The sequence below is a fragment of the Gymnodraco acuticeps genome, unplaced genomic scaffold, assembly GCF_902827175.1.
Source record: "Gymnodraco acuticeps unplaced genomic scaffold, fGymAcu1.1, whole genome shotgun sequence".
Classification (NCBI taxonomy): domain Eukaryota; kingdom Metazoa; phylum Chordata; class Actinopteri; order Perciformes; family Bathydraconidae; genus Gymnodraco; species Gymnodraco acuticeps.
Window position 1 is genome coordinate 1,578,313 of NW_022991286.1, and position 24,506 is coordinate 1,602,818.

At 40.8% G+C, this 24,506-nt stretch overlaps 1 protein-coding gene across 5 annotated transcripts in view; it reads right to left on the minus strand.

Annotated features, from left to right (window-relative positions):
• Positions 1-9,572, minus strand: part of LOC117562127 (alpha-2-macroglobulin-P) — a 44,546-nt gene extending 34,974 nt beyond the window's left edge. For all 5 annotated transcript variants that reach the window (XM_034239937.1, XM_034239939.1, XM_034239938.1 and 2 more), the window contains exons 1-4: positions 9,314-9,572; positions 5,756-5,936; positions 4,333-4,489; positions 2,417-2,469 (exon numbers count right to left, since the gene is read on the minus strand). In XM_034239937.1, coding sequence (XP_034095828.1) covers positions 2,417-2,469; positions 4,333-4,489; positions 5,756-5,936; positions 9,314-9,402 — 480 coding nt within the window. In that variant the 5' untranslated portion in view covers positions 9,403-9,572. The remainder of the gene's footprint in view (positions 1-2,416; positions 2,470-4,332; positions 4,490-5,755; positions 5,937-9,313) is intronic.
• Between the last annotated feature and the right edge of the window lie 14,934 nt (positions 9,573-24,506).

The window sequence follows — 24,506 nt, forward strand, 5'->3', positions numbered from 1 at the left end:
TAATATAATGATATATCTGTGATAGTGTTGGAAGCAGCAGCTACATAGTTTTGGATGCAGTTTCATACAGTTAAAAAAGAAACCTTATACATTTCAGCAGGGGTATAATAATACAAAATAAATCAATTTCTGACTTTGAACATTTGATTTGAACACATTTGTTCCATCATTTTATATATTCACACATATTCAATATGTTTCATATGTTTTAGTTTAGAGACTTGTATAGTAGGTCAGACAGTATTACACATATATTATGAATTAATTAAAATTAACAATATTATTATCCCCTTAATCAGAAAAATCCTCTCAAATGGCACTAAAACACACCGGAATCACTTTACCAGGCATTTTGTATTAAATACTTTTAAGAGGCCATGTTATGCTATTTCCTGTAGTGTGTTAGGTGTATTTAACTGGTATAAATTCCATGTGTTCTCTCCAGGGGGAGTTTCTCTCCCCCCCCTGCCTGAAACACCTACATTAGAGCCATTTGTTTACTTTCAGAAAATAGTGATATCACTATGGCCCTTTCTCATTTCCCTAACTCCCCTCCTCGACTCCTATCCTCGACTCCTATCCTCGAGACTTAGTCCCGCCCACAGGAGATGCGAGCGGAGGAGCCGAGGAGGGGAGCCGAGGAGAGAGGAGAGGAAGCAGCAGGCGGTTAGAGAAATGAGAAGTCCTCTCCTCTGAGCGGTCATTTTAAAGAGACGTCCATTAATGATGACAGGAGGCACAGCAGCACTCTGTCTGATGGACAGATGTGTTCATGACCACTTATATATTTACTTTGATTCATTCACAGTGCGGTATAATGAGACAATAACAGGCTACAGATGCGGACACACACACATACATATATATGTATATATTTATATAAATATATACAATTTCAGAATCAAACAGAGCACTCTCATAATAGCGTAACACTATCAGAGACTGGATATATCCCCCCTCTCTGGTCGCTACAATGAGGAAAATAAATTACGGGCCAAAAGTTTTATTTACAAGTATTAAAAGTAAGCAGAGGACACCAAACCAACTGAGACTTGTCTGTCCGCTGCATCTACGCACACACTGTACCACACACACACACACACACACACACACACACACACCTACACCACGCACACGCACCTACAGCTCCTAAAGCATAATCAGGCTAGCCGTTGTGTATTTTATTATGTGAAGCACTAAATGGTTTTAGAAAAATATCGACTCTTTGTTTGTAGATATCTACTAAACTACAGCAAATAAAGAGAGTAGGCCTGTTATACTGAGTGATATATATTTTACACACTGCTCTGCTTTCTGCACGGACCTCACAGCTGTTCTCTCTGGAAACATCGCGTTGCGATGAGAGCAGTTTCTAAAATAATATCCAGGGGATGCATGCAGAGCTGTCATTGGCTGAGATAAGTCCGGCCGTGCGTCACAACTCTTTGAAACATCTCTGTTCCCGGAAATGCATTCGCGAAGGAGCCGTGGAGGACCGTGGGGGACCCATCAGTGTATCCTCGGTTAGAGCTCCTCCAGAGAGCCTCCTCGACGCTCGGTCCTCGAAGTGCATTTAGAGAAATGAGATGTCCTTCAACATGGCGCGCTAAAATTCATTTCCGGGTCACTACCGGAGGACCGAAGAGTCGAGGAGGGGGATTTGATGAAATGAGAAAGGGCCTATGTATTGGCTAGCGTTCCTACTCATTGTACTTGATGGGCTCTAAGCGGTCGACCAATCACAACAGAGCCGGCCAGCTAACCAATCAGAACAGACTGGGCTCTGGTTTCAGACAGAGGGTGAAAAGAGGGGCTGCAGCACAGGTACTATGAGAAGAATAAATACTTTTTTGAACAATAAAGCATGGACACATGTCACAGTCGAGACACTAAATACAAATACTGAAAATTAGCATAATATGGCCTCTTTAATATTTCAAAAATAGGATACAAATATTTGTTACACTTCCTTATGACAGCCTTATTGTTTACTATAGGAGCATTTTAAATGGTTCACAATATCACAGCTAAATGGACTACTTTTAGCTTTCTACCGGCATGATATGATCCATTTTGAATTTATTTCACTTTTTATCCTCTCAACACAAACGGAAAATGCCGCGAGCCTGTATTGATTCAGATGTTTGGGTCAGATGCAGTGTGTGCCAAATGAACTCTGACGGCATATTTATCACACTACTCCACACGGCGATTCACGCCCACGCTGTCTTCTAAATCAACAAACAGCCCTTCTTTCACCTCCCACTCTCCTGAACCAAAATAGACCTCGCTCCTCAGATTCAGTGACTGCTTGGTAGAAATCACACCAGATTGCAAAGTTCCCTGGATGGAATAACTAAATATATCACGCGACATAGAATCATTTTGAAAGGCGGTAACAAATAAATATACATACCAGTCGGGCTACAGGAATGAAATTGGAATCCATCGAGACGATTCGGAATTGGACTGTAAATAAAAAGCAGGAAAAAAATAGCATTAATGTTTTCTCTGAACATAAAACACAAACAGCAATACATAACATCGGTAAGGGAAACAGAGAATCAATTAAATAAAACCCTACTGTACAGCCAGTGGGAGGAGGGACATCTGATGGATAACTTGCATGGTACAAAGGCACTATTCTTAAAGGCCTAACTTAGATAAAGTTTACTGAGTTTCTAGTGATAGCGGACTCTGTGAAGCTATGTTAAAAAGCATATTTCTGAAGTTTTCCTATTGCGTTACACCGTAGACGGTGAAGTGCTACAGTAGTCAGCCACAGTCTAGTGTTTATGAGAAACAATGTTTAAAAAAGGCACTGCAGCAATTAATATCTCCCTCTTTGTCAAGTTAGGGGAATTATTTAAAAAAGAAAATCAGATCAGCAGAATCTCTGAAGTAGTAAGGGACAAAAGGTCCAAAGTAATGCTACTCTATAGAATGTATTTAGTGATACCCCTGGTGCCTGGAAAACCCCTATATGTAATACTGGCTTTTCATGAAAAATCCCCAAACACAATACAAAGTAACCCTGATGACATCACTGAACTAGTCCTTTTATTGAAGCTCCTCCAGAGCCATGGAGTGGGTAGGGTCTAATCATAGAGGATTTTATGGTAAAGATGACAAAGACCTTCTTACCACTGCCTTTTCGACAGATAACCAATCAGATGAAAGCTGAATTAAGCTAGTACTGTAGGGGAGGTCACCATAGAAACTTTTCTTTAGGTTTTTAAAAATACAACCCGATTGCGTGAAAGGCCTTTTACTACCGAAGCACTTTTTGATTACATATGTACGGTACAGTGGCCAGCATGTGCCAACACTCTTCAAAACCAGCAAAACACTTTTGCACATTTTCCGCTGCAGTTTTAAAATATAAAGACTAAAATTTGCCAAAACACATCCAAATGAGGAAACATCTTCACCAACTTCACAAAACATGCACATTGTTTACTGAAGGCGCAGCATAAACGAAACCCTGCAAAGACAAAACGCGGCTCAAAACCCAACGGAAACAGGGACACTAAAATGTATCCACTCTGGAGCACATTCGGGAATAATTTTAGCCAACTGTAACTGTTGTTGGAAACGTTCCTAAAATGTCCTTTTTATTGGATTATTTTAACAATGTGATCGCACGATTCCTTCCAATATTATTGCAAATCTGCTGTAAGCTATAGGGAACGTAGCCAACCTAGTCATTTCAAATATACTGACGACACTTAATTATGGAACAGACTAACGTCAACAAGCGCTCATCTTCCAGCATCACTTTTTAGTGTCCTCGTTTTCATTTGAGCATCTTGCAGCGTTTTTGTATGTTCAGTTTGTAGGGTTTTGTTTATGCGGGTACTTTAGTCAGGTTGGTGAATGTTTCTTTTGTATTTGCATCGTTTTTTAAAGTGCAGCGTGTTTCTCCTAATTGTAGTGTTGTTGTCACATTAGGACACCTGTCTCGTCTTTCTATAGCAAATATACCACGGTAATATTCATTTAGCAATAAAGTGGTGATTAAAAAAAAGCACATTACACATTATATTAATGCACGTTAAAAAGTTAGGTTGGGTTTGATTGTTTTTTTTTGGTGATATTTCTTGCATTAAACCTGCACCAAGAACTCAACCACCATCTTTCTGTGTGTTGAATATGGTTATAATTCCTAAAGTTGTCAAGTAGTGGCTCAGCATTATGTAGTCCAAAATTGTGCAAGTGCAGCTGAATCGTTAAGCATTGCAGAGGGGAGAATGTGGGCTGTATGAACAACACGACTGCAGCAGAGCAGTCATTTCACCACACAGCAGGAAACCCACAACATGTGATACTAACCTGTCTGTCCAGGTTTGTAGATGGGTTTATCAGTCTGGATGATGTGGATGAAAGCAGGACGCTCAATCAGGATTTTGGTTTTCTTGCTCATCGAGACACCCTCACCCATAATATTGACATTAATGGATGCCACAGTTCTTTGACGCACTGTGGGGACCTGTAAAAGAAGAACACATACATCTTTCAGAGAGGGTATGTGACATGGCCCATATTATGCTTTTTGGAGTTTTCTCTTTCCTGTAGTGTGTTGCATACGTTTTTGCATTAAATTAAAACGCCTCCTTTATTTACTTCTGCGACACAGTGACATCACTTTGTAACACGTGTGCTTCTATTTGCTAGCGCTAATCACAACGAAGCCAGCCAGTTTACCAATCAGAGCAAACTGGAAATGAGCATAATCTGGCCCCTTTAAAGCGTAGGACATGTTACTTGATTTGCAGGTTCATATTTGTATTTTGTGCCTCTACTGTGACATGTTTACATGCTTTAATGTTAAAAAGGGTCTTTATTTTTCCCCATAGTGCCTGTGCTGCAGCACACCCTCTGTCTGAAACCAGAGCCCAGTCTGCTCTGACTGGTTAGCTGGCCAACTCTGTTGTGATTGTTCAACCTTTTAGAGATGACTAAAATGTCCCTCCCCTTAGCTTATCATGTACGTTGTGTTGGAGCGCTGGGTGGGGGGAAACTCCCTCTGGAGGGAACTTTGTGATTTTACCCTTTGCAGACCAAAACAGACCTATACCGCGACATAGTTAATCATGAAATGTCGTCATATGTTTTTGCTAATGGAACTGCGATTATATAACAGGGACTACTTCCAAAATGTGTATGGGCATTTTCCTGTATGCATGTGTGTGTCGTGAGACTGAGGGTAAGGGTTGTTTTCCAGAAGAATGCAGGTGCCTTTGGTAAAGAGCAGCCTTTGGTTGGTTGCAGAAAGACAAATGCCAGACTATGCCTGAAGCAGGGTGGAACACTGGTGAACGAAGTGAAACTAAGTGCTATTGTCACAGAGCTGATTGGGGTCGGCGGGTCATTTCCATCAATATGGAGCAAGGCCCATAAGTTGCATAACAGTGAGCAGCGTTGTGACAGAACCCAGAGCAGTAATTTATAGAGAACTGTTGGTGTTGAAAGCTTCAGTCATGGAGCCAGCTGGCTGATTAGGTACATCATAATTCCATAGTTGTTGTGCCATTAGTTTAATGGGGGGCGAGAGGAACGTGCCTTGAAAGCTCATGAATGCATCTAACCACTAACAACAACTTCCCTCCTCTCCCGATCTTCATACTCGACTTCGGCACTAAACATGCAGAAGCAAATGACTAAGAGCAGTTATAAATTGTATTTGTTTTGACTGAAATTTGAGACGACACTTTGCAAATTGCCAAAATATGGGTGTACACATGCTGAGTCAGACCTGGAAGTTTAAGCAGTGATAGAAGTCCTTGTCAACAGCCTGCTCGAGTATGGTGGTTTTGCCGGGGCCCATCTCGAGGGTGATGGTCAAATTGACGGGCTTCGTTGGGCCATGGATGTGAGCACACAGGGTCTCCTGTTGCCCTCCTCTCACCTGGGAGCTCACAGTCACTGCAAAGATACTGCAGCCAGAAAGAGGACATTACATTAGTTTTAAAAAAAAAGGACATGTGTGCTTCACATCAGAACAGAAAGCAGGGTTTCTAGTACTCATTCTTATGTGTTTGGTTATTGCAAAAATGCTCCTATATCAACTATTGGAGTCATGGATTTCTTCTACTACCCATTGAGGCTGAGCAGAAGGAATTAATTAGCCGTTATTGACATCACCTGTTACATAAATTAAAGCCATAAGGTGGAGCTGAACACTTAAAAACCCTATGCTGTGTATTCATTATCGTACATCTGTGATTAAACGTGCCATTCTAGCTGTTTAAGTGCGTTCTAAGGCTGTCCCGAATTGCCGTTAAAACTGTGCTATATATACCTGGCTGCTAAATCCTAAAACCGTACACCCCAGCACGTGCACTCCGCTCTGCATCAGCCAAACGGCTCGCTGCACCCTCGCTGCGAGGGGGACCCAAGTTCCCATCAGCAAAAACATGTGGGTTTGCTATCCTGGCTCCAAGATGGTGGAATGAGCTCCCCATTGACATCAGGACAGCAGATAGTTTACACACCTTCCGGCGCAGACTGAAAACTCATCTCTTTCGACTCGACTTCGAGCGACAGAACTATTAACAAAGCACTTATATACTAATAAAGGACTGGCTTATCTAAAGCCAGTTGAGTAGCACTTGAAATGTTTTAGCTCTATGAAACCTGATGTACTTATATAATTCTGTTTTCTTCAAGTTTGTATCTTGTTGGTCGAACTAAATGCAATGTAATGTAAGAACTGTTACAGGATGTGTATTTTGAAAATTATGTAACTTTTTATTTTTTATTATATCATAACTTAGTACTTTTTAATGCATGTAACATTAAGCTGTCTGTGGCTCTTTTTTCTGCTGTAACTACGTAAATGTCCCCTCTGTGGGACTAATAAAGGCATTCTGATAAGTGGTGCGTGTCAGCAGCTGACATCGATCAAAGAGCGAGTTTGGGTTTTATTTTTGTAATATTAGTTGCAAAATGTTTTTATTTTATACATTTTTCTTCTGTCAGTTTATGTATTATATACCCGCTAGCTAGCTTACTAAATTGATAGCCTCGTTGAATTCTACATTCTGACAGTAGCATTAGTATTGCAGTTGTCCAGGAGTCTTTTTTCTCCCAACTACTTCTGCCATGCATTTTTTGCGCTAATTTAGCCAGAAAGATGGAGCCAGAAGCTTTGTATACTGGCAGACTTAACTTATGGCATTTTGTACTTTATAAGGATGTTTACTTTTAGAACTACCCTGCAATAAAAAACGAAAGTTGTTGTTTTGCTCCTAGGACTTATTCCTACTAGCTTTCCATAAAGTCCATATCGAACTGGAAAAATGCCATCCAAGTATGCTGCTTCTGCAGTTCAGAATCTGTTGCAAAATCCTCTGAACCTTCAGGACCTGGTCTAATTGGACGCATTTAAAAGTGATTCTAAAATAATAACATGCTTTGAATGTATTTTGATTTCTTGTTGGCCTTTAATTTGCTCTTTGATTTTATGCTAAATTCTTATATTGTCTTTTTGGTTGCAACCTTGTCATTTGTGCTGCTAACTGTACTGGAGAGGAGTCTTTTGAAATGTATTTTTAAATCTCATTAAAGGTGGGGTAGGTAAATTTGAGAAACCGGCTCAAGATACACTTTTTGTTATATTCCATGGAATGCTCTTAACATCCCGATAGCAATGCATATCTTAAGTGCTTTGACAAAAAGTCCATTAAAAAAAAACGTCATCTGTGGAAGCCGTAGTACTGTAAAAAGCACGACCAATCGTTTTAGACGGCCCGGCTAAAAGGACCTGCCTGTCAGCCTATCATCTGTGCATAAACCATAGGCATAAACGCATAAACTTATCTCGTGCCCTCATTGGTCATGTGCGCGTTCGTGTGTGTTGGAGGAGGGGCTCTGTAAGGAAGTGGCAGATTTGTTCCGGTTGTGTATTTTCAAATTCTAGCGCACTCGAGCTGGTTTCTCCAAAATATATTTTATATAATAAAATCAGTTAAGTTTTTTCCTGGAATTGAGCTCCTCTTTCACCACTGAAAAAAACCTATGCAAATTGGTGTTTGAAATCTGGTGTTATTGTAAATTGCATGAAATGACACGCCCAAACAAAACTCTGCTGAATATGCTGTGTTTGAGGCTGGTTGGCACCATAGGTTGGCACACAGGAGCCTGCACTGCCGCCAATGAGAAATAAAGGACACATTTAATTGAGTTTTGGGTGGTGCTGCTGAGAATATTGATGTAATCTCAGCCTGAGCAAAAGTTGCATGATGAGGAAAAGTCATTTGACTCTGATACTAAACTATGAAAGGCATGCGAGTCAAGATGAGCACAGAGCAGATAACACAGGGAAGCGAAACAAAGGTCAGAACTCGATCAATATGCAGAGTGTGTCTGTGGAAATAAGAGCTAGTAGGCCTATCTTGATTTAGGAAAAAAACAAGACATGTTTGGCTTTAAGGCTAAAACAGCACAAAGTGTTTCCTTTAAACTCATGGTCACCACTTGATTTAGTAGATTAACCAAATACTTTATCATTGTTCAGTAATTTAGCAGATATGGCCAGCCAGAGGTGGAAAAAGTACTCAGATCTTGTAAGTAAAATTAAAAGAACCAGAGTGTCGGATTACTCGGTTACAAGTAACAGTCCTGCAAACAAAATGTTACTCAAGAGTATTGGCCTTAAAATATACTTAAAGTACCAAAAGTACAAGTACTTATGAATATTGGCCCATTTTAGAATAATATAATGTTTTGATGAGTATTGCTGCATTACAGAGTTATCAAATCTAGTAAAGGTTGAACACATGTTAATTACTTTGTACGCTGCAGGGTAGATTGTGAATGTATCATTAATCTAAATATGCAGATTAAACTAAGATAAATACATGTAGTGGAGTAGAAATACAGTACACGATTTACTTCTGAATTGTAGTGGAGTAAGTACAAAAGTAGCATTAAATGAATATGCTCAAGTAAATTACCTCAAAATTGGTACAGTACTTGCATTTCGTTACATTACACCACTTGTTGGTAGCTTAAAATTCAAATGGTGGTTATTGCTAGCAGGTGGGGGGGTACTCTCTGAGACATACACACACACAACACTATAGATTGCATAACAGTGATCCTGAGGCCAACGACAAGACTTTTTGCCTCTCCATGACACGATACTGGATTTTAAGTCCTTTAGTGATGCCAAACATTCACCACATTGAATTTAACTTTTAGCCAACTTCATCTCAACCGTCAAACACTGCGTGCCGGGACGCACGTAGCAAACTTTTGCAAACAATAACACGAGTTCCGACACTTTGGGGGGAAAAAACATTGTACTCACGTTCCATCGAGAGTGGCCGATGTTGCAGTTTGCACGAGCGCTGATGCGATGACGACCGCGAGCATTAGCAGCACAGGTGGCGGTGCCATGTCTGCACACCGGAGACAGAGCTTTGCAGCGGGGTAAGTTGAGCAGAGTGCACCGGAGGAGCACGAACTTCCAGACCAACTGACTGCAGGCCGTATGCAGAGAGAGTGGACAGTGATGTGCAGGGCAAGTTGCTCAAACGTAGGGGGGGTGGAGGCGGTGGTTGGCTTTAATAACTCCAAACCAACGCCACCCCTCCCTCTGGAGTCACTCCCCCCCCAAATCCGTTGGAGCTCGGCAGCCTCCTCCCTATTCCCTGAAGAGTTCCACTTCCCAAAAGTTGAATCACACAGTCCAGTACTCCCCTCTTCCAAATAATTTCAAAAAATCAACAACAGTTTCAGTAAGAAGGTGAAAAACAGTAGAAGGTGGGAATAAAGGAACCATTGTATAGGCATGATGACCATGCACTTTTAAAACTGTTGAGCAACAACTTGCCTGACTATATACAGTCTATGACTACAACAGGCTGTTTGAGTATTGACATATAGATAGCACTTTTTGGGCCCCCACAACAGGCTGGTTTACAATAAGATAGAGATAATACTTTATTGTCAGATCAAGTCTGAAATTGTTCTTGCATCGCAGGAACAATTTACCATAACATTACAATTACAATGTTGTGGAGGCTATTTTTATATAACATTAGAAAGACTGATTCTTATTATTACATTATAAGCTTATTGTGCTCCTTTTATGTGGCTGTGACTTTGGAATAAATAGACGTCTTTAGCCTGCAATACAGAGTAGCAAGGTCAGGTGCAGACACTGGAAGACTACAAAGAGTTATTCATAAACAGGACATCACTCCGGCCTTGAGCTTTAGGTGAGCTCCGCTACACATAGCTAGGAAGCAGCCTTATGAAGATTCCACTTTTTCTGTAGAAACGTTAGCGAAAACAAATTACGTATGATGGTGCCAGAGTAGGGAGGGACTTCCTCAGGCCGGCCGAATGCTCATTGGAAGGTCGTGTTGCCAAGAGACTAATTGCCATTACTAAACAAAACAGCACACCTGAAATGTATATTTTAGTGCTGTCAAAATTATCGCGTTAACGGCGGTAATTCGTTTTTTGAATTAATTGCGTTAAAATATTTAACGCATTTAACGCATGTGCAGAATGGCCCGCCCCATACGTGCCACCAGTGGCAGCGCCAGGGTATGGCTGGGCTAGGCTACACCCATACCAAGAAATGGCTTAGCCCAGGGCCGGACTGGGACAATAAGTCAGGCCGGGAATTATACACCCAACCAGGCCACTACCAGTTTTATTTTGTGTAATTTTCCTGGATTTATTTGTCAATATTTACAGCGTTGCTGCCCATAGTGATAGCCATAAACTTTAAAACTACCCCAGAATAAACATATGGACATGGGTTACTATTTTTTTTTTAAAGTGCAAATCTATTTAGGAACCTATCCATGTGAACATATTTTAAGTGGAGGTGGACCTCAAATCCTCTAGGGGGGTCGGGGGCATGCTCCCCGAGGAAGATTTTTTTTTTTTAATGTTGGACTTTAATGCATCAATCTGGTGCACTTTGAGGGGGAAATAAAGAGACTACATCCATATGAAACAGAACTGTATACATTTAAATAATCATAAAATCATAAGAACATGGCCATAACCAATAACATACCATATCCAATATGAAAAAACATTGAAACTTGTTTATTTATTTGTTTTTGGTTCATTTATAGTTAACATGGCATAGTGTGTCTGGGCTCCTGAACCAGCCTCACCTGTCTCCCCCCTGCTCCTCTTTGAGGCAGCAGCAAAGACTAGTTTTAGCTCTCAACAAGTTTTTTAAGTTTATCCTACCTTTTTTCACCTAGTTAACTTTTTTTTTTGTATTATTCATGCATATTTTACTAATCACTCCCCCTTCAAATGGAAATATGTGTTTACATAAATGGTGACCAAACCGTTTGAGACCCACAGTGAACTTAGACTAAGTTAACTATCTAAACACTCAGAGAGTCCTTTACCTCACATGAGCTGTAGTTATCAGTCTCTCAGTCTGACAGGAGAGGACTCTCCTCCACCTTGTTGACAGCTCATTCCGTTAGCGCCGCTAGCTAGCACCGGATGCTAACAACAACAATACACGTAACCAGTGCACGCGCTTTCTCTCTCGCTTGCTCGCGCCACACATACACACCCTCCCGAGCTTGAATGACACGAGACCAATCGAGGGCATTAGTGTATGATCTGTATGAAAGTGGCCATGTCGGCAGGCCACATCATGTAGACAGCCAGTCACCCTCTGTGAGGCAGAGTCAGACCCACATTTGCGCAGCGTTGCGTTCACAATACATAAAAAAAATTCCTCAAGCCAGCAGGCCACTTAACAGGCCAGGCCATCGGGAAACCTCCCGGTCCTCCCGATGGCCAGTCCGGGTCTGGCTTAGCCCCACCATGACAAATGATGTTAAAGTAAGTAAAATAAAGTCTGCCAACTCGCGCGGAGTAAATTGCACAGACAGCAGTTAGTAAGATTGATTTCAGTAGCCACGGTTTTGAAAACTTTTGTCACGTAGTGATCGTCTTCTCAATAGAACATCTTTGATAACGGCGTGGTGTTGTTGCAGGAAGTCCCGACGGAGAATACTTTTGCTTTAGTACAGGGGTGCACATAACTGGTACGCAGGTTATGTGCGTAATCTGAAATGCGTACCGTCACTTGTGTCACAAAGCGCATTTGCGTACCAAGGTACTTGTGAAGCTTTTCCAGAAGGCGGTTAGATCACCGGACGACAGAGTCGGTCTCCGTGTGCACAGACAGGGCTGCTGTTAACGTCGGTCTGTTCAACGGAATTGTGCCAAAACTACGCCAACCGGCTGCGGAGGGAGACTCCCCCCCCCCCCCCCCCCCCCCTTCACTGGAGAACTGCGCTAAAACAGCTGATCACAACGTTCATACTCTGTGGTCACGAAGTACTCCACTAGCCGCCGCCGCCGCCCCCCCCCACCTCTGTCGACTTTCCTGAAGTAGGCCTACTCCCCCGTTGATAGAAATCAACACGTAATGAATTAAGACCCCACGGTTTGATGATTGATAGGTGTGTGGGTTGTCTTTCATTTTGATACGCAGAATTTTTTTATAATAAACATAGATACTGTATGTTAAATGGATATATATCCGCCTTCTTTCATTTATCTTTCCATTCCCACAACAATATACATAAATAAATGGCATATTTTGGACATAGTTCGAATGGTGATTAATCATGATTAATTATTTTTTAAGCTGTGATTAATCTGATTAAAAATTGTAATCGTTTGACAGCCGTAGTATATTTAAATACTTTATTAAGGGCAGTGAATTAATTTGTTCTATATGTTTTTCAAATCATCAGTGTTACAAGTGTCATAGACAGTGTTACATTGCTATTATTATCCTTAAAATATATGTAAAAGAAAACCACTTATGATCTTTTTATTTGAGTGGTTTACTAATGACAGTTGATTCAGTTTTATGCTTTTTATGGTTTCATTTTTATGAAAAATAATAAAATAATAAAATTCAATAACGTGCTTTAACCACTAGGTGTCCCTTTCTATCAGCTGTGCACCGTTATGGTGTAAATGCAGCCTATCTACCAATTGGATCAAATATAAAAGTCAGCCGAATTAGTATTGAAGAGTGTTGAAGAGTGTCAAGGAGACGTATTGTGTGAAAAGAAATGTAAGATGTTGTTTAATTGCTGATATATTTATGATCCACGTCAAGTTTTCAGTTTTGGCGGCAGTTCTTCCTGTTTGTCTAGAAGTCTTCTCACCAGGGCTCTATAAATAGAGAACTACGGCAGATATGTAATATTTAACGCAGCCGAACCGTGTATTACAATGCCGTTATATGATGACTTTCAAAGAGAAAAGCAAGCACACTCGGAATAAAGTATCATTTTATTTAAAAAAAATGTTTTCGCCATTTCCCAACGTGCATTGTGGCTAAACCATTGAATCACTGAGCTGAGGACCTTGCCTCATGCCTTGCCTACGTCTGTTTCCGGTATTTTTTATGACGGATGTATTTGGTTAGACACACATTCCTTCACATTTAAATTAAAATTTGCATTAAAGTATTTCGTGAGGCCTTCTAACATGTTTTTAAATATAATTACGGTTCTAGTTGAAGAGTTTGTCAATTAACATGAACCGAAGCTGTTGCCTGGCAACGCAATCGCACAACGTCACGTCCGTTAATTCCACATCCACACACATGGATTAATATCGATTTAATACATTAATGTAGCCTTTGTTTCTGCTAAAAGAGGTGTCGACCAGCTGGGGCAACAAGAAAATCGGCGTAATCGAGTGTGACTATTAATATATAATATTAATAATAAATCATTATTATATTAATATTGACAATAACAACCGACCGTTGGGGTAGCATTTGCTTGGCATTTCCGGGTATATCTCCACTGGTTGGGCCATGTTAACAATACCGTGTAACTGTCACGTTTGAAGGGACGAAATCGTGACATCTTCACGTCTCCCAGCATGGTAAATCGTCACATGTTCACGTCTTGCCGTGATACCGGGTTGATTTTAACAGATGTTAGAGTAAGTGGGGTTTGAAATGTAGAAAGAACATATTACAGTTAAGTTAAGCTAAAACATAGTAATGTAATGAGACAGAATTTAATTTAGACAACATCCTGTCTCTAGCCTGGTAAATAATTAGAAGTAAAAGCCATAGACTTTATTGTTTAGGTCAGTGGTTCCCAAAGTGTGGGGTATGACAGGGGGGGCGCGAGAGACCAGGAGAAAAAAATGGTTATTAAAAAAAAAAAAAAAAAAAGATTAAAAAAAAAAAATCATAATTTGAAAAATTATTGATTCGAAAATAATATGATACAGTACAGCACTATTACGTCTGGCTCTCTGTGTTTCATTAAAGCTCGGCTCTGTGTGTGTGTGTGTGTGTGTGTGTGTGTGTGTGTGTGTGTGTGTGTGTGTGTGTGTGTGTGTGTGTGTGTGTGTGTGTGTGTGTGTGTGTGTGTGTGTGTGTGTGTGTGTGTGAAACGAGCCATGTTGTATGCGTGCGCGAGCGAGAGAGAGCGCACCGGTATCGGAGATCGTTGTTGTTAGCTTCTGGTGCTAGCGAGCTACGCTAACGGATATAAGTGGAGGAGAGTCCTCTCCTGTCAGACTGAGAGACTTAGTGAGCTAAAGGACTCTCTCAGTGTTATCTCAGTGGGTCTCAAACGTTTTGGTCACCATTAATGTAAACAATTATCCGAGGCACACATTTATATGATCATTATAAAAAAATAAGAGAATAAATGAAAAACAGGTAGGAAATACTATATGACAGTAAAAAAAGAATAAAGTTTAAAAGGGTGATTTGTAAAATATCCATAAAGAAAAAGTAAATGTGTTTACAGTTCTGTTTCAAATGGGTGTTGAGAGAGTTATCCATAGATCTCTTCATTTTGCTCTCAAAGTGCACCAGATTGATGCATTTAACTTCAATATTTAAAAATAAATCTTCCTGGGGGAGCTTGCCCCCGGACCCCCCTATGTAAGGTCCACACACCACCTATAAAAATAGCACTTTACCCCTGCTTACACCTATATGCCGTGAGCTGATTATCGAGCCTTCATTGTAACAGTTGCGGGTATGTTGTGTATATGCGTGGGGATTGTTGCAGTAGAACATTCCGCTGTAGCGCCCGGGACATTAATGGGAAACCCTAAATGTTTGAGCACCCTCTATGAAACGTCAAGTTACCCCACAGCACCCCCAAAATAAATCTCTGGCGCCGCCACTGAGCCTGACTTGTGTTGGGGGGAACCGACTTTTTTTTTTCTCCAAAGGGGGGGCCTGACAGAAAGAGTTTGGGAACCACAAAGGTTTAGGTCATTATGGGGATAGAAATGAACACAAGACTAGTTTCACAGGGCAATTTAAATTCATAATAGAAAGACATTTGATGACAGTATGATGGAATTCTGTATTAATTTTTTCAGCTTGATAATATCGAAGCACTGACAGGTAGAAGCAGTATTGCCAGGCAATCATTCACTTCAACAGTATGATTTTAGTTGTTATTGAATCCATAACATTAGTGTGTTTCTTTACCAGAAACATGAGCAGTTCATTATTATATTTAGATTTTAAATAGGATTTCAAGGATTTGATTTAATAATAACACAGATGCTCATCAGAAATTCAGAGCTATTGAAATATGTTATTTAGTTCACCTAAAGATGTTGGAGTTCTATTTTGTTTGTAGGCAGGCCAAGGATTCTGAAGCTGTACTGGACAAATAGGAGGTCTAAAATTAATATAGAAAACATTAACATTAGAAATAATAAGCATACCATTTATAATTTACAGAGATAAGAAAAGACATACATGTGGTTTAAACAGAAATTAAGTTGAAGAGAATGGGAGATTTAAAGAAAAATGTGTAAATGAAAGAGCATGTGTTTGACATGTGAAAGTATGAAATGGTACTATAGAATATCTTATGAACAATCAAAGGGCTGTAACTCAATCTTGAATTAAAGGGGACCTATCATGCAAAATGCACGTTTGTACGTCTTTTATACATGAATATGTGTCCCCGGTGTGTCAGGGAACTCACCAAGTGTCAGAAAACACAACCCTCTCTCTTTTCCTCCATACCCAAATCTCTAAAAACGGGGCTTTATCGGATCTGATACAGACTGATACAGATTTGAAAATAGTCTGACGTCAGTGATGAGGAGCTCCGCCTATATGGCCAACTCTACACCTATCAGGGGAATGAGAGGTTGCCGTAGCATGGTAACAGCATGGTAACAGCATGGTAACATGACTCGTAACTCGGCCCCCTCCTTTGCGGCGTGGTCAGCTGCAGCGCATTCAAAGATAGGGTGGAGGAGAGGAAAATAGAGCAAAATGAGGCATGGCTAAAATGCATGATCTGTTTGGTATTTTGAAAAAAAAACATATAAATATACCTTATAGGTATGGCCCGACAATATATTATTCAAATATAGTATGATAGGTCTCCTTTAACCATACTTGCAGAACAACCCAGACTGCAGAACTAAATGGTCCCAGGTGGGAGTTTTTAGCTAAAGACAGCATTAGATTGTCTCCTGATGAGTTTAAAGATAGAAACCAAATATCAGCAGGTTTTGAATGAATATTCCTCTGTCCCACAATCAACAAGAATGTGGATGGGGTGAATATCTAACCAGCAGAGATTCATAAATTACACCAGAGACGCAGTAAAAAGCAAAAGACGTAGATTAGATTTACCTTTAAAGCTGTGAAAGGAGGGATTTGTGGAGGCTATTTTTATATAACATCCCCCTTGATAGAAATGTGTGATTTTGGGCTAAATAAACACAATTTGATGTTTGACTCCACATGTATATGTGTTCCTTGAGATACTTAACCCCAATTTGCTCCTGATGGCATGGCTACGTTCCCTGAGCAGGTAGTAATGACTGGAAAAGCTCTATAAATGGAAAAAAAATATTTAGACCATTTATACGTATCTAATAAATCTATTTTGTTTACTGCTGCAATAAGTTAATTTTTACTTTTAACCTTTTGTATTGAAGGGCACAATGTTTAATTTGGTATTGCAGCTATGCAATATTATCTAACATTTGTCCTGAACTTATATTTGTTTACTTTCAAAATAAAATAAAAAGTCAGTAATTATCATTTATAAAGTAGTGATCTACACAGGAAGTAGTATTCAGAAATAGACTTTACCATGTACAGTGGGGCAAAAAAGTATTTAGTCAGCCACCAATTGTGCAAGTTCTCCCACTTAAAAATATGAGAGAGGCCTGTAATTTTCATCCTAGGTATACCTCAACTATGAGAGACAAAATGAGAAAAAAAAAAATCCAGAAAATCACATTGTCTGATTTTTAAAGAATTTATTTGCAAATTATGGTGGAAAATAAGTATTTGGTCAATAACAAAAGTTCATCTCAATACTTTGTTATATACCCTTTGTTGGCAATGACAGAGGTCAAACGTTTTCTGTAAGTCTTCACAAGGTTTTCACACACTGTTGCTGGTATTTTGGCCCTATCCTCCATGCAGATCTCCTCTAGAGCAGTGATGTTTTGGGGCTGTCGCTGGGCAACACAGACTTTCAACTCCCTCCAAAGATTTTCTATGGGGTTGAGATCTGGAGACTGGCTAGGCCACTCCAGGACCTTGAAATGCTCCTTCGTTGCCCGGGCAGTGTGTTTGGGATCATTGTCATGCTGAAAGACCCAGCCACGTTTCATCTTCAATGCCCTTGCTGATGGAAGGAGGTTGTCACTCAAAATCTCACGATACATGGCCCCATTCATTCTTTCCTTTACACGGATCAGTCGTCCTGGTCCCTTTGCAGAAAAACAGCCCCAAAGCATGATGTTTCCACCCCCATGTTTCACAGTAGGTATGGTGTTCTTTGGATGCAACTCAGCATTCTTTCTCCTCCAAACACGTCTAGTTGAGTTTTTACCAAAAAGTTCTATTTTGGTTTCATCTGACCATATGACATTCTCCCAATCCTCTTCTGGATCATCTAAATGCTCTCTAGCAAACTTCAGACGGGCCTGGACATGTACTGGCTTAAGGAGGGGGACACGTCTGGCACTGCAGGATTTGAGTCCCTAGCAGCGTAGTGTGTTACTGATGGTAGCCTTTGTTACTTTGGTCCCAGCTCTCTGCAGGTCATTGACTAGGTCCCCCCGTGTGGTTCTGGAATTTTTGCTCACTGTTCTTGTGATCATTTTGACCCCACGGGGTGAGATCTTGCGTGGAGCCCCAGATCGAGGGAGATTATCAGTGGTCTTGTATGTCTTCTATTTTCTAATAATTGCTCCCACAGTTGATTTCTTCACATCAAGCTGCTTACCTATTGCAGATTCAGTCTTCCCAGCCTGGTGCAGGTCTACAATTTTGTTTCTGGTGTCCTTTGACAGCTCTTTGGTCTTGGCCATAGTGGAGTTTGGAGTGTGACTGTTTGAGGTTGTGGACAGGTGTCTTTTATACTGATAACGAGTTCAAACAGGTGCCATTAATACAGTTAACAAGTGGAGGACAGAGGAGGCTCTTAAAGAAGAAGTTACAGGTCTGTGAGAGCCAGAAATCTTGTTTGTTTGTCGGTGACCAAATACTTATTTTACTGAGGAATTTACCAATTAATTCATTAAAAATCCTAAAATGTGATTTCCTGGATTCTTTCCCCCCATTCTGTCTCTCATAGTTGAAGTGTACCTAGGATGAAAATTATAGGCCTCTCTCATCTTTTTAAGTGGGAGAACTTGCACAATTGGTGGCTGACTAAATACTTTTTTGCCCCACTGTAGTTTGTTGTTGTTGTAGATATGAAATTACCCATTTGCAGAATATGTTTGTGTATATAGTTGAAATACTCCTTTAATATGGTTCACTTTGATATGAAAACACTTGATACAGCTTGGGGTCACAGCGTCAATTCAATTGAATTCTCGTTCTACCAACATTAGGATCCTGCAGGCAGATGGGGTCATGTTGCCCTACCTGTGCTTTTTGGCAACAACAAGGTTCAATACAACCAGAGGGAGGTGAGTCATTTAAACACACAGCTGAGTAATCTCTGGTTTGAGGAATGGCCCATCATCCTCTGAAAAACAGAACAGGGTACAATATGGGGGGAATAACTCACAGGCAGGATATTAAAAGTCCTCCCTCTGAATCGCCCTCTGGTCATGATGATCGGAAACAGAACACATATCAGAGGAGATATGATGGCGTGGCCTGACATTTTCAGTTTTCAAATACCATCAGGAACCTGCATAACAATTCATTCTGTAGGGCAAGTGCTGAAAGTGCATTGTGTTGAGTCGTTCATTCATTTCAGGTTGACATGATATTCGAGGTGACATAGTGACAGTCTCCGGGATATCTGTCCTCCAGCTTGTCTTTTATCTTCTTTTATCTTTTGTCTCCTCCCGCCTTTGATCTCTTCTGCTACAAAAATCTATCAAAGATAAGACTGAATTCCGCAGAAATGTTAATAGTGAACTGTATTTCAGTCTGACTGTGTGCAGCATTATTGCTATACTGCTATGAGATGTATCCACAGTGCAGCATTTGACGTTTCAGTAAAGACAGAGGTCAGAAACATTACTCTGGGCAATTAAACTGAAATGTACACAAAACCGGGGTCTAGGATCAAGCTTGCACCCAAGAGTCAATATTAGGACTTTATGTGTCCACTGGGGAGTTTATTTCACGACATTATGGGGAATAAAGAAGAAGGGTAGAGTTTAGGCCTATGTAGAAACAATTCAAAGTAATCAAGCCGACCATTAAGAGCAGTTTACGAGCTAATCGCATTGCTTTCATAGTACCTTCAGTGCAATCCAAATACCGCTGACAATAGCTTTTATATGTTTATCAGTGACTACTCAAATGAGCCTGTTTTAACACAAAAAGAGTTTCAAGGTCTATTTACACAGCTAGACTAAAGTGTATTCGTTTTCACAGAGTTTACTCTGTACAATTGGGTACGTTTTACGTGTACTCCAAAATGTTTTCAAAAGACGAACAAACCAAAACATACCTTTAAAAGAAAATATATACTTTGGATTCATGATGGCTTTACTGTCCCCAATAAAGAAAGGAAAAAGGCGCAAGAGAGGGAAAGAGGTTAAACGTCAGAGCGTTGGACGTCAGATAAATCAGCAGAAGAATAAGGCAGACAGGAAGTAAACACTAACAGGAACACTGTATGGGCTCTGGCAATGTTTAAAGACGGGTTAATGGAAAAGAAAATGTGAACAGACTTCACAGTTACAGAAAACAGTGCTGCCCTCATTTTAAGTTAAGTTGTTGTCGCCACAGTTCCACCCGTTGGTCTGCAGTGGAACGGACTACGTTAATTTCTAAACCAATATAATTATTTTGAATCAATATTGTGAGTCAAGTCGTTAGTTTATTTAGTATTCGCGTCGAGACGCCGGTTGACCATGACAGTGTTCTTTTTTCATTAATGACCGTCTCAATGCACATTATCCCTTACTTATACAGTACGTCACATATTCCAGAATGTCTTTTTACAGCCCTAAAGGATAAGATGCACTATTGCTTTCAATCAAAGATGGCCATGGTGTGCAGGCATCACATGAGCTGCATTCAATTCCCAGTGTGTTGTGGGAGAAACATGCTGCCCAGTAGCTGCCAACGTGAAAGTATTTCAGTGTGATTTATGGAGATTAATGAAGCATATAAATACCTATTGGTAGTTATTCAGGAAAAAAAGAATCTTTTAAAACTGACACAGTTCGATGACTTCATAATATCAATTTACTGTCAAAGTACATTCAAGCAGGCTGTACTTAACTTACTGTACATAGTTGTTAATGATACTGTGTGTAAGTATCACTTATCTTTCTTACAGTGCAGACGCTTTTCTGCTTGCTCCTGCCTCTGCTTACTTTTTATGCTGATTTTCCTATTCTTATTCTCTGAAAACTTCGAGCAGCGGCTCCTGGACATTAACTTATCACTGGGACAGTTCATCTTCGTAAATAGACGGAGGGTTTCAGCCATATTTCAACATTTTTACGACGACGTCAGTCTTACAATAGCGTGGCCTAGCAACAGCTAAAGCCTGGTAGGCTACTGCATGCTATTTAGCTAGTTGGTAGAAAAATGCCTCCGTTCTCTACAGATGACTTCCAGAAACTTATACAGAAGATGGCTGTGTTGGAAATGAAAATGCAACGGTTGGAAGTTAACGTGGAAGTGAATGGACTATGTCGTGGGAATGACACGACTTTACCAGTGTTACAAAATAATGGAGAAGGGTATGCTAACTCACAGCTAGTTAACAGCTACAAGGATTCCAAGGAACAGGAGGGCTGTGTACCGGGTAATAAATCTACAAGTGGTAGTCCTCCCTGGAATTCTCTGGGTGCAAAGCCTAAGAGTAAATCATTTCCATGGGATTTGGGAGGACGGATAACAGGCAGAGCCCAGAGCTCCGAAATCTGTGATGCAACCGGCTGGCCTGCATTGTCATCACCCAGGAGGAGCGCCTCTTCAACCCCTATTCATACTAGGAAACAGCAGTGGACAGCTGCTAAAGGGAGAATTACAAACAATCCTCCTAAACCACCAAGTGTGCCAATCCAGAACAGATACGCTCTGCTGACCGAGAACCGGAGATCTGATGACCTGGATAACCTGTCCTCTTCACACAGCAGGGTAAGGACCAATAGCTACTCTAAAAGTAAAAGGCTAGAGGGAAAGCTAACGACTGGGCCTGAAACTCTGATTGTGGGTGACTCTGCTGTAAGAGATGTAAAAGGTCTGTGTAATAAGAACAACACCAAAGTACTCTGTTTTCCCAAGGATGTGGTCTCTGACTTGGCTGAGAAGATCCTGCATATTGGGGCTGAACATCCGACTGTGAAGAATGTGGTACTGCACATTGGAACAAATGATGTTGTGAAACAACAGTCAGAAGTGTTGAAAGAAGACTTTAAATGTTTGTTGGAAACTGCCAGCTTTCTAAATGCAGAGGTGTTCATCAGTGGCCCTCTACCGCCAGTCAGAAGAGGAGTGGAGAGATTCAGCAGATTGTTTGCACTGAACACCTGACTTTCAACGGCCTGTACTGACCATTCTGTTCATTTTATTGACAATTTTAACTTTTTATGGGATCGCAGACATCTTTTCAAGGCAAATGGAGTTTGCCTGAACAAGTCAGGAGTGAAATTGTTTATCTCTAACATATTCAACTGACTGCGTTATCAAACTGTTCCCTCTGCCAAGGACAAGTAACAAGAGGAATCAAAACAGGAGAAAGACACAACACATCACGCAGAAAACCCTGAAGAATTATCACTGCACCCGCCTGAGGAATGTTCTGATTATGGGAGACCTATGAGACACATGGAGGAGTCTCCACTGCCCGTCACCCCCCCCCCCCTGTCAACGCCTTTGAGGATACTCCGTTCACCCTTTCACCCTCGCCCACCCTCCTGGAGATCGTTGAACACACAAAGGAGATACAGAGGGTTGGCACCGATTCCTTCCTGGAGTTCAAAGACCAAACGAAGGCGATACGCAGGGCTGGCACCATGTCCTTTACCCCCGCTCCTCAACGACGCCCACCAAAATCACTGCAGAGTCTCCATGCACCATCTCCCCCGTCCTCATCACCGCGCCTACGTCAACCACCTCCGCCCCCTGGCAGCATGTCCTCTACCCCCGCACCATCTCGCCCGTCTCCATCACCGTGCCTACGTCGACCACCTCCCCTCCCTTCGAGGGGGCATCTGCAGTCTCCGAAGCCTGATAAGGATGTGTGTGTACAAAACACAACAAACTTTTACTGATATGTGATGGGTCCAGGCTCAAGGGCGTATGGCACTCTCAACTCTTTCCAGGACATGTCGGGGCCCTGCCTGCCAGTAGCTTTGCCGATATCTGTGTTGATAGGTAATAGATTAAGAGCGGTGAATCATAGAAACAGGAAGCGCTCAAATGTTTGTGTGAGTTTATCTAATTTAGCAGTGATTCCATGTCAGCCACAGCTTGTTACAAAAAACATGACTGATAGTGTGTTTAACAAACTTAAACTAGCTTTATTAAATGTCAGGTCTTTGGCAGGAAAAACATTTTTAATCAATGATTTTATCACTGAGCACAATCTCGATTTTATGTTTTTAACAGAAACTTGGATTGAACAAAATAACAGTGCAGCTGTTCTTATCGAATCAACCCCTCCCAACTTTAGTTTTATGAGTCAGGAAAGAATGCATAAGAAAGGGGGTGGAGTTGCTATTCTGTTCAATGATTCCCTTCAATGCAGGAAGACATCGTATGGAAACTTTGATTATTTTGAATATGTGGCCCTTCAGCTGAAATGCTCCTCTCGAGCTCTGTTCCTAAATATCTATAGACCACCCAAATACTGTGCAAGCTTTTTTGATGACTTTACTGAACTGCTGTCTATAGTGTGTATTGACTTTGACCGTCTAGTCATTGTTGGTGATTTTAACATCCATGTTGACAACCCCCAGGACAGAGGGGCTAAATAACTGTTTTGTGTTCTTGATAGCTATGGACTGACTCAGCATGTGACGGAGCCCACGCACAATAAGGGGCACACTCTGGACTTAATTATCTCAAAGGGTCTGAATATCTCTGAGGTTGTGGTGACTGATGTTGCACTCTCTGACCATTCCTGTGTTTTATTTGAGAGCTCTATTTCTGTTCACAAAAATGTTCAAAAAGAGGTAACCACAAAGCGATATTTAACTGAAAATACTAGGGAAATGTTTACTCAGAATTTCTCTTCCACACTTGCCCCTGCCAACATCTCAGTAAATGAGCTAGTAGATCATTTTAATTCAAAAATTAAAAATGTTATAGATGCCATTGCTCCAACTAAGGTAAAGGAAGTGTCTGGCAAGAAAATATCTCCATGGAGAAAGGCCATGACCGTGAAAACAGAAAAAAGAGAATGTCGAAAAGCTGAACGCCGGTGGCGAAAAACAAATCTCCAGGTTCACTTTGAAATCTATAAAGAGAGACTTGGCCTTTATAATTTGGAATTGAAAAACGCACGACAATCGTTCTTCTCTGACATCATTACCAAAAACAAAAACAACGCACGTGCCTTGTTTGCTACCGTCGACAGACTAACTAACCCCCCAGTGTCAGTAGCCTCTGAATTTCTATCCACCAGGGCGTGCAATGATTTTGCCTCCTTCTTCACTGACAAAATTCAGAAAATCAGACAAGCAGTCAGTGCCTCTGCATCAGGAACAGCAAATGTGTTGTCCCTATCTCCACTTAACATCAATTCAGACATCATGACACAATTCCATCAGATTAATGATAAAAACCTAGAGGACATTATTCAACTTCTGAAATCCTCCTCTTGCTGCCTTGATATTATTCCAACAGGATTTTTCAAAGATGTTTTGCCTTGCATGGCCTCAGATCTACTTCATATAGTAAACAAATCTCTTTGTATTTTTCCACAGGCCCTGAAAACTGCAGTCATTAAACCGCTCTTAAAAAAGAATAATCTAGATGCTTCAGTAATGAACAATTACAGGCCCATATCAAACCTCCCATTTCT